Source organism: Gymnoscopelus microlampas (assembly GCF_963454915.1).
Source record: "Gymnoscopelus microlampas genome assembly, chromosome: 12".
Classification (NCBI taxonomy): Eukaryota; Metazoa; Chordata; class Actinopteri; order Myctophiformes; family Myctophidae; genus Gymnoscopelus; species Gymnoscopelus microlampas.
The window spans coordinates 31,087,172-31,097,839 of NC_139949.1; the positions used below are offsets into that span (position 1 = coordinate 31,087,172).

Consider the following 10,668-nt stretch of genomic DNA (forward strand, 5'->3'; position numbering starts at 1 on the left):
GCCAATATCCGTGAAAGAGCCCGCCTACTGTATCCTGTAATGACACCAAACACAAACGTGCATACACGCATAACGTTTCCGTATCCGCTCTAAACCGGATCTGCAATATACAAAAGTGAATCGATCCCTATGTAGGAAAGCAGTGACGAGCGAGGTTGGGAGTCGCTCGTGGTAAGCTTGTAGATCTGATCTTTTTCGGTGAGCCTCGGCTCGAGACACCTCGCGCTGCTGCAGTTGTGCGAGTGCGCCGCTGGGTGAGTCTCTCCGTCGCCTCTGTCTCCAACGGCTCCCTTTTTTCCCAAAGAAAAGAAGAGGAGAATTAGGTCTGGGGAGGAGGAGGGAGGGCCGCCCGCCGCCATTAATGGAAAGCTGAAAAACACTTTCTCACACACACGCAACATATTGATCAATTGATAAGGACATGAGCGATTTTAGTTACATCTTTTTGGGCGTATTTCGGGCGGAACGTCGCCGCTATTGCAACCGACTCACCGCTTCCCTGTGCACGGGCGACACCGTATTATTGTAGAAGAGGCGCATTAACAATGGACTGAATATAATGATTGAAAAGCAACGTGGTGGTGGAACCAAGGAGGAGACGCTGCTGAAGCACATCTCTGTACGTCTGTGAGGGAAATCTGTCCAGAAACAAATGTTGGATTGACTTGAGGCTGCTTATTTCTGGCTAATAACGCAGTGATTCATAACAAAGAAGAAGGAAAAAAATACTTTTATACAAGAAAATACGGACAAAGCCCCAGGATTAGCGGTAGTTCTATTAAATAAACTCCAGCAAAAATAATCTTGTAATTTGACTACAAGGGGAAGAGCCACTAGAGTATTCTGCAGTCTTTTCGTGCACATCAGGCGGCGAGGAGGGCTGCGGCTGCGGCAACCACCGGCCTGACAGATGCAAGGAGAGACAAGGAGAATGAATGCCATGGTATGTAATGTGAACACTTGACACTGTAGATCTACGTTCTCTTTAACATTGAACAACACCCAGACATGTCTGAATAAAAAGTGAGAGGGCGTTCTAATAGTCCATCATGGTCAGAATGCAGGGCGAGGTGGATGGATCATAGAATTCATTCTGTTAGACAGCAGTAGAGGCCAGTGTTGCCATGTCGGCTTATTATAAGCGACTTAGGGCTTCTTTTGCTGTTAAGTTGCTTGTAAAAATTGGTAGTTATTGCGTTGTTTTGGGTTAGTTTCTAAAGTGTATTTGCTTATTTAGGATTTCTTCCAATGTTTTAAATTATTAGTTAAAGCAGTGGTTCTCACATATTTTCATGCAAATGTTTTGTGCCCAGGGGAGCATTTATGTTGTTATTATAAAAAAAAAGAGCAAATATTCCACATTTTATTGCAAGAGTTAAAAAAATAAAATAAATCTATAAGCTCACAACGCGTCGCATCGTGACGCGTTGTGAGTTTATAGATTGGCTATTTTAAAGTGCTCAGGTGGCCTAAATTGTTTCTTTTGGGCTTGTTTTCCTTGAGCCGGTTGCTTATTGCTGTCACAAAAAAATGGCAACATTGGTAGAGGCCTGGCGTGGTCACTTCACAGCCCAACATCCACTCAAAAAGCCTGCGTGTATCCTTAGCCAATCTATACGGAATTTGAAGTAAAACACACGAGCCAATTGGTTTTCTTGTAAATGAATACGTAATTGAAGTGAGTGTTGGATATCACGTCGACGTTTGCAAATAGATTAGAGAATGAGCCTTTCGTAAATAACTTGTTAATGTGGGTATCAGGCCTAGCTCAGCTGAGCGGTATGGACAAACCCGAATACCAAAACGCTCGCCCCAAAACACAGTCGCCCCGGGGCAAATCCGGCGGTATTCACCTGGTATTCCTAAACGTAAACTCAGTAAAACTATTCCTAAACCCAACCTTATTCCTCAACCTAACCTCAGTAAAACTGTGGCAAAACCTAACTGTATTCCTAAACTTAACCTCAGTAAAAACCCTGCAGTCCAACCCCAAACTTACTTCTAACCTTATCCTCTGTAAAAGAGCGGAAAAATGGGGGCGAGCGTGTTTTGGGGCGATTATTCCGTTTACCGACAAACCCATGGTGGTTTTGACCGTGACATTAGACACAATAAAGCTGCGTATCTCATTTTAACGTGACCGCTTATTCATTCCATTATTCGCCGATTCACACACTTTTGGGCATGATGATGAATCCACACTTTTGTCTGTTTAGTCATTCTGCTCCTCAGTCATTACTCATACGTCTAAGAGCTTATTGTTGTTGTTGAATGAAATGCACAGCTAAAAGTGGACACTGTCTGGCTGCCCAAGGAGTTAATTTGTAGGCCGTTATCTATATCCTGGCCATAGATTCTACAAGTCTCTATAGAACCACATTGAAGACTGACCACGTAGTTATATGGCATGATTGAACATAATTAATGATCTGATCTGACATTTTGTACATTCTGGCATAAAATAATACAATCATATCCTATTGATTTGGATTAAAACTGGCGACTGACTGAGACAGATGGCTTTTGGTTTCTGTAATGTTTTCATATTCACCAGCCCATTCAGTGACCAGTCCTACCCTTTAGATGGGAGCATTGCCATCTGGAAAAAACACCACTCCCTTCATATTTCACGATAGGAAATATTGTTTATCTTGGGATTGAGTGGACTCGAAACATTGCAGGAAACTCAGTCCACACTAAAAGCTGTAAGAATCTGCTATAATTTTTCAGGTGTGCCCTTTATATTTTTTTGTTCCAATAAAAAATAATTATATATATATATAATTATTTTTTATTGGAACAAAAAAAAGTATAAAAGGGAATCGGCATAGCTGAATATCTAATACCATGCTTCTATTCTAGGTAGCAAACAACATTTCAACAATTACAGAGCATCAGACTTGGTTCGGTTTCTGCCTCATTTAGATCCCTGTAGATGTTTATCTGTGATGCATCAGATCCACAGTCAAAAGCAAACATGATTGGCAAGTTGTGCCTGGAAGTCATCCACAGCCTGCTTAGCCTCATTCACAATGGAAGTCTGTTTTCTTTCTCTTCCTCGTATTCCAAAATCATATGCCTCAACAAAAAACTAATTTAAGTCCAAGTGACGGAGCAGTAAACCAGCCGTTGTTTCCCTGACATGAAGTCACTTAAAGGGACATTCAAGTATGGCACAAGATTTAGATTTTTTTCATATAGCTATCCCCCTGTGTTGTTCATTAACTATTTGTTTGCTCATTTATGTGCGCACGCAGTTACACGCACGCAGTTACACACACACACACACACACACACACACACACACACACACACACACACACACACACACACACACACACACACACACACACACACACACACACACACACACACACACACACACACACACACACACACACACACACACAGGATCAAGGGTGGTTGGTAGGAATTCCAAAATGTGTTTATTGAAAACTAACTGTACCAAAGACACTTGGATAATGTTCGTAGTGTGTTCCTCTTTTATGTTGTCAGTGCACATGTTAAAATAAGTCGGTATTGCACAGATCCACAGTTGACTGCTATTAAGAATTACTCTCTCTTCATAGCTCTCTGTTAGATATTATTTTGAGCCCATTATGGACTATAATTATGACTTTAACAAAATCAAAGAAATAATACTGTGCTTTTTACACATGGTGGATTGTGGGTATTAGTTGATTGCTGTTTCCACAGGAACATTATTTGTATTTCAACTTTAATTTAGAATAAATGCTAATAACTTCTTTTTGTTCTTTGCTTGTATTTGACAGGGTCAGATCTGCGTAACGAGTGACTGCACACATTCTTCTTCTGATTAAAGCTGGAGGCCAATAGAAGACATTTAAATCTCAAACTAAGACGCTCTCTAATTAATTCTGTGCATCAGCTACTTAATGGACAAACTTTCAAGTTTATTCCCCTCTACCGTGCCTGTATATAGCAGGATGAATGTCAGCAAACGATGATGATGGCGAAAAAGCAAGATGCCCGAGGAGTACCCCTTTACAACCTTCTTGTGGTTGGTTTGTCAGGAACAGAGAAGGAGAAGGGCCAGTGTGGTGTTGGAAAGTCCTGCTTGTGTAATCGCTATGTTCGGCCTAGTGCTGATGACTTCTATTTGGACCACACGTCAGTGCTGAGCACCAGTGACTTTGGGGGGCGGGTGGTTAACAATGATCACTTTCTGTTCTGGGGAGAGGTCTCCCGGGTCCTGGAGGACGGGCAGGAGTGTCGAATGCATGTTGTGGAGCAAACAGAATTCATTGATGACCAGACATTTCAGCCACATCGTAGCACTGCTATGCAGCCCTATATCAAGCGGGCAGCGTCCACTAAGCTGGCTTCAGCAGAGAAGCTCATGTACTTCTGCACAGACCAGTTGGGCCTGGAGCAAGACTTTGAGCAGAAGCAGATGCCCGAGGGTAAGCTGCAGGGGGATGGATTCATGCTTTGTGTTGACGTCAGCCGCGGCATGAATCGCAACTTTGATGATCAGATGAAATTTGTCACTAACCTATATGGGCAGCTTAGCAAGACTAAGAAACCTGTTGTGTTGGTCCTCACCAAGTGCGACGAGGGAGTTGAACGTTATATCAAAGATTCACATACATTTGCTATTACTAAAAAGAGTCTTCCCGTGGTGGAGACATCCGCACGCTCCAATATCAATGTTGACCTTGCCTTCCTTACTCTAGTGCAACTAATTGATAAGAGCAGGGGCAAGCCCAAGATCATTCCTTACTTTGAAGCCCTCAAAATCCAGAGTCAGCAGATAGCTTCCGCCAAGGATCGCTATGAATGGCTAATCAACCGTATTGTGAAAAATCACAATGAAACCTGGTTAAACACCAGTAGACGCATGAACACCTCTGCAGAGTACAAAGAATATGTCTTTTTGGAGGGCACAGCAAAATGCAAAAAGCTTTTTCAACAGCATGTCTACCGCCTGAAGCAAGAACATATTGAGAGGCGCCGTAAAATATACTTAAGCACTCTTCCTTTAGCTCTTAGTTCTTTGGTGCCTGACCTGGATGAAATTGACCAGCTGAGCTGGTCTGGAGTACAGAAGGTCCTGGAGTCTAAACCGCACTTTGCCCACTGGTTTGTAGTTCTGGAGGATTCACCTTGGGAGGACACCTCTCACATTGACAACATGGATGATGAGCGTATTCCCTCAGACCTGCTTGAGACTTCAGCGGCAGAAGCGATATTTGATGCCCACCTGGAACATTTGCGGAATGAGTGCAGGCGGGCAGAGATGCGCCAGGAGTTCAAACACAAGCTGGCATGCTCACTGTTTGTCACCCCAGGTAAGCCCTGGGAGGAGGCCCGCAGCTTTATCATGAATGAAGAATTCTACCAGTGGCTGGAGGAGCAAGAGTACCTAGACCTCTACAACCGCCACCAGAAGGAGATCATCGACCATGCTAAAGAGGACTTCCAGGAACTGTTGCTGGAATACTCTGAGCTCTTCTATGAGCTTGAGGTGGATGCCAAGCCAAGTAAGGAGAAGATGGGTGCCATCCAAGAACTTTTGGGGGAAGAGCAGCGGTTCAAAGCCCTCCAGAAGCTTCCAGCCGAGAGAGATGCTCTCGTATTGAAACATATCCATTTTGTCTATCACCCTACCAAGGAGACTTGCCCCAGCAGTCCTCAGTGTGGAGACTTTAAGATCGAACAGCTCTTAGCTTTAAATTTCCCCACATGCTACCCCTTTTTTGATATGAAAACTCATTTTGGGGGGGACACAAAGGCTGATAGAATTAACCTTGTGATACTGGGAAAGGATGGACTGGCCAGGGAATTTGCTAATGAGATTAGGGCACTCTGTACAAATGACGACCGCTATGTTCTAGATGGGAAGATGTACGAGCTGACACTGCGCCCCATCGAGGGCAATGTGCGACTTCCTGTAAATTCCTTCCACACTCCCACCTTTACCCCTCATGGATGTCTTTGTCTGTATAATTCAAAGGAGTCCCTAGCCTATGTGGTCGACAGCCTCGAGAGGCTTAGGGAGTCAACGTTGGGTAGAAGGGACAGCCAGTTGGCTCAGCTATTGACCTCTTTGCTTTTAGTCACTAAAAGGGGAGTGGGGTCATATACAGATATTGGTGGAGAAACCGCCTTAAACCTGATAACACAGGGTCAGCAGATTGCAAGGAGATTGCAATGTAGCTTCTTAGACCCAGCCTCCCCTGGCGTGGGCTACGGCCATAATGTTAATGAAATGCAAATCAATCAGGTGTTGAGGGGCCTTCTGGACATCAGGAGGAGCACATCTTTCTGTAGCAGCTCCCCTCCCTTGCCCCCTCACCCTGAACCTCCGTGTCTCAGAGACTCTCCTCACCAGGCCAGTGCAGAGGCGGATATCCGCATTGTCATGTGCATAATGTGCGGAGATCCCTATGACAATGAACAGCTCCTCTCCCCCTTCCTAATGACTCCGCATTGCAGGCCGATATCCAACAGCGGCACCTCTGTCATGCTAGAGCATACAATCGGAGGACACAAGCTGCTCATAGAGCTCTCTCTGCTGTCTTACCATGCCTCCTTCTCTTTGCGGAAGAGCAGGTTGGTGCATGGCTACATCGCCACGTACTCTGTCTGCCGTAAGGCCTCCCTAGAAACCCTGTGTGCATTCCTCTGTGAGGTTCAAGACATCATCCCGGTGCAGCTGCTGGCAGTCGGAGATAGCCAGGCAGAGCTGACTGACAGCGACTATGCCCGTGAACAGCTGATCCAGGGGGAGGAGCTCGCCCATGAGATTGAGGGTCGTTTCAACAGTGTTGTTTGTGGGTCTGGGGGAGTGGTGGGAGGCCTGCACAGGGTCGAAATGTTCCAGCCTTTCCTGAACGAGGTGGTCGAGAAACGCAACATTGTGGAGGCCACACACATGTATGATAACGTGGCTGAGGCCTGCACCACTGAAAATGCGTACTCCCCGCGCTGTAGCTCTCCCAGTCCCGTCACACTGTTCCTAGATTCTGAGGATGACGTGGAGCCATCTCCACCATATTACGACGGTGCGCTCACCTCCCATGGCGGAGGCTTCACCCTGCCTGATCTAGACTCCAGTGACATCTCTGTCATCTCGGACATCAGCTCCTTTGAGAACAAGCTCAACAACAAAATTCCCCCCCAGGTCAGACTTAAACCCACCGTCACCTTTGACTTCCGCAAGTCAAGCCGTAGCCCGTACAGTGATACAATGGGCCATCGTCGGTCCCTGCCCTCTGCTGTTACTTGGGTGCCTGGTGGAGACGGAGGCTACGACCCCTCGGACTACGCCGAGCCCATGGATGCTGTCTCAAAACCACGCCAAAGCAATGAAGAGATCATCTACTCGGTGCCACACGATAGCACACAAGGCAAGATCATCACCATTCGCAATGCTAACAGGATGAACTCCAACGGCAATGGCTCAGATAGTGAAGCAGACAGCAGCTCCCTGGAGCGAAGGAGGAAGTTCTCAGCTGCGGGAGTAAAGCCTCGTCTTTACCGCGACCGGTCCAAGCGCCTGGGCAAGTTCAGCAGCTTCCGTACCAGCTTCATAGGCAGTGATGACGAGATGGGAGCTCTTCCTAAGTCCAAGGAGGACGACTTTGGAACCCTGAAAGGAGAGAGCCTTGTTAATGAAGAGAGTGAGGACCCCAAAAAGAGGAACATTCTGAAAAGCCTGCGGAGAACAGCTAAGGTATGTATGCCTCCTATAACTTCTAATGATAAACAGTTCTGTCTACATGTTGATGAAGCACCTCACTGTAGTTCACTGTAGTATATTAACAGCATCAAAGAGCAAAGACATCTCTTTGTGCTTTGTATTGTGCCTTTGTATTGTGCTGACAATAGTTGTACCTCATACTGAGTCAAAGTTGAGGGAAGGACTTTGTGTTACAGAGGGTTGATGAATTTGGCATGCCTCAGTGCTGCCAGAAGTGGTAACCGCAGAACATTTTTCACCCCAAGAGAAGCTAATGAGAGCCACTCAACACCAACTTAATTTACATTCACAACTGTATCATTTATCTTCTGACAGAAAACAAGAACAAAGCCCCGTCCAGCTATTCCCAAGCCCTTGGAGAGCAGTTACTTTGGGGTCCCACTTGTGAATGTTGTGTCCCCAGACAGACCCATCCCACTATTTATTGAGAAGTGTGTCCGCTTTATTGAGACAACAGGTAAGATGTTACTTTATTAATTTTCCTCTGTCCCCCCTTTTATGTGCATTGCGGTTACATTCGTTTATACATACAAGGATGCATAATTAAATTCACATGCCTATTACAGTGCCTACAGACTAATTTAAACATGCTTTTTCTCATAGTAAAGCGTGTATCCATGAATGATCGCACAGTTTAGTAACTGTAATGGGTGATTTTCCTATATAATGTGTTTTTCTTCTCTCTCCCCTTGCTGTCAGGTCTCAATACAGAAGGTTTGTACCGGGTAAGCGGAAACAAGTCAGAGATGGAGAGCATGCAGAGACAGTTTGACCTGGGTGAGACACGTCATATAATTCTGTGTTTGGCCGATCAATATATGGACAGGAAGGAGACTGGAATTTGAAACCTACGGTCAATTTATATTTAGGACAGTCCAACCAACTGCAACTGATGCTTATCTTTTCTCTCCTTCTTTCACCATCCCTCTTTCTCCCTATGCAGACCATGGACTGGACCTGGTGGAGAAGGACTTCGCCATCAACACTGTGGCTGGAGGCCTGAAGAGCTTCTTCTCTGAGCTGCCTGAGCCACTGGTGCCTTGTGCCCTGCAGGTGGATCTACTGGATGCTTTCAGTAAGTAACCCCCTGATGGGATGATACAAGGTACAAAGATACAAGGTTAGGTAACCATAACGAAAAATAACATAAAATGGAAAAGTTTAAGTCTTGCTAAGCAAGCCTCTCATTATAATGCTAGTGTTCATCACAGTAGATAAAACACATGGGGGTTTGGTTATGTGGCTTAATGGCTACCAGCACAAAGGACTGATGTCGCTCAGTCTTTTATCCAGTGACGATGAGTCTGCCGTGGAAAGTGCTTGCCTGTGAGAAAATGACTGACAGGTTAATTTTCACACAGAGCGGCAGCAAGAGGTTAGTTTTGGCTTCACTTCACCCGTCACTGTGGATGATGAGTCACATTGCTAACTTCCCTATCAAATGTGTGTGCAGAGATCAACGACAGAGAGCAGAGGCTGTATACCATGAAGGATGTCCTGAGGAGGTTCCCCAGGGAGAATTATGATGTCTTTAAATACGTCACAAGCCACTTACACAAGTGAGTGCTGTCTTAAATCTACTTTCACTCTCACATCCCTTTCATTGTGGCTTTGCTGATGCAAATGTATTTTTCCTTCCATGTAGGGTGAGCCAGCTGAACAGGTTAAACCTGATGACCAGTGAGAACCTGTCCATCTGTTTCTGGCCCACCCTCATGAGACCAGACTTCACCACCATGGACGCTCTGACCGCCACGCGCACCTACCAGACAATCATTGAGTCCTTCATCCACCAGTGTGCTTTCTTCTTCTACAACCAGCCCCTCCTCGACTCGCCCACCGGCCTAGGTGGCCTGCCGGCCTCGCCCACCACCACGCTCACCGGGAGCTCGGCCTACTCCTGCTACCGCTCCTCCCCGCCGCACACGGCAGCACACTTCAGCCCCCTGCAGCAGTCCCCGCCCACAACCCCCCAGTCCCCTCTACAGTCCCTGCTGCCCCCGCTTCACCAACACCCCCACTCCCATCACTCCCCCGCTGAACAAGAGACACTGTGAGAGACAATGAAACCACGTGTGCCCATGATGATGCTGGATCGTATCTCCCAACATATACACATACAAACACACATGCACACTAAAGAAGACACTACATTTTTGGTTGCGGATAACCCAGACTATGGAGGTATGAATTGTGCAGCATCTTGAGAATCTTGCCACTTAAACCTGACTTGCCACTTGCCACCATACTTAATATTACATAATGTGCCAGGGCTGGCTACCATGGCTACTGACTCTCCTCTGTGCCCTCTGTCTGAGCCCCCGACAGCCTGGATTCTGCCATCGGGCAGCGTGTGCAGAAGGGGGGCATGAGCTGTAATACTGTAACACTAAGCTTCGCTTACATCAGCCTACACATGTACCCAAGAAGTCCAAACCTCCATGTCAACCTGGAAGATATGATTTGTGGCCACCATGTTATCTGTGTATAAATGTTTTTTAGTTGTTTTTTGCTCATAAAAGTACTGCCACTGGATTTATAGACTGCCCTCCTCCGTGTCCTTTGGCCAGCAGTTTGCCCCATTTAGCAGAAGGTCCTCTCCGTCTGCCTTTGGGGCCCTGCCTTGAGCCTCTGTTATTGGCTCCAACTTAGGGTTCATCGTGGAGAAGTGGGTTCTGTATTTGGTGGGGGTGGGGGTTTGGGGTAGGGGGACATCCAGGGATGCACTTTAATGATCACTGTTTTTTTTCCGTGTAAGGGGAGTTGTTGGGACTGTTTTTGTGTGAGTGTGTGTATTTTAAGTTCACAGCTCAAACAGCCATACCCATTGCCTCTACAGAGCTTTGGCGGATCAAAATTTGTTTACATCAAACTTGTTTTTGTATCCACATACTTTTTCTGAAGCACTTTCTGATAGTGTA

At 46.0% G+C, this 10,668-nt stretch overlaps 1 protein-coding gene across 1 annotated transcript; it reads left to right on the forward strand.

Annotated features, from left to right (window-relative positions):
• Window positions 1–241: 241 nt before the first annotated feature.
• LOC311057850 (rho GTPase-activating protein 35-like) lies at window positions 242–10,416 on the forward strand. Its single transcript, XM_084074966.1, has 7 exons — window positions 242–943; window positions 3,795–7,720; window positions 8,063–8,204; window positions 8,447–8,524; window positions 8,691–8,822; window positions 9,201–9,306; window positions 9,393–10,416. Exons 2-7 carry the CDS (start codon window positions 3,986–3,988, stop codon window positions 9,802–9,804), a joined length of 4,605 nt encoding a protein of 1,534 aa, XP_083931092.1. The 5' UTR covers window positions 242–943; window positions 3,795–3,985; the 3' UTR covers window positions 9,805–10,416.
• Window positions 10,417–10,668: the final 252 nt, after the last annotated feature.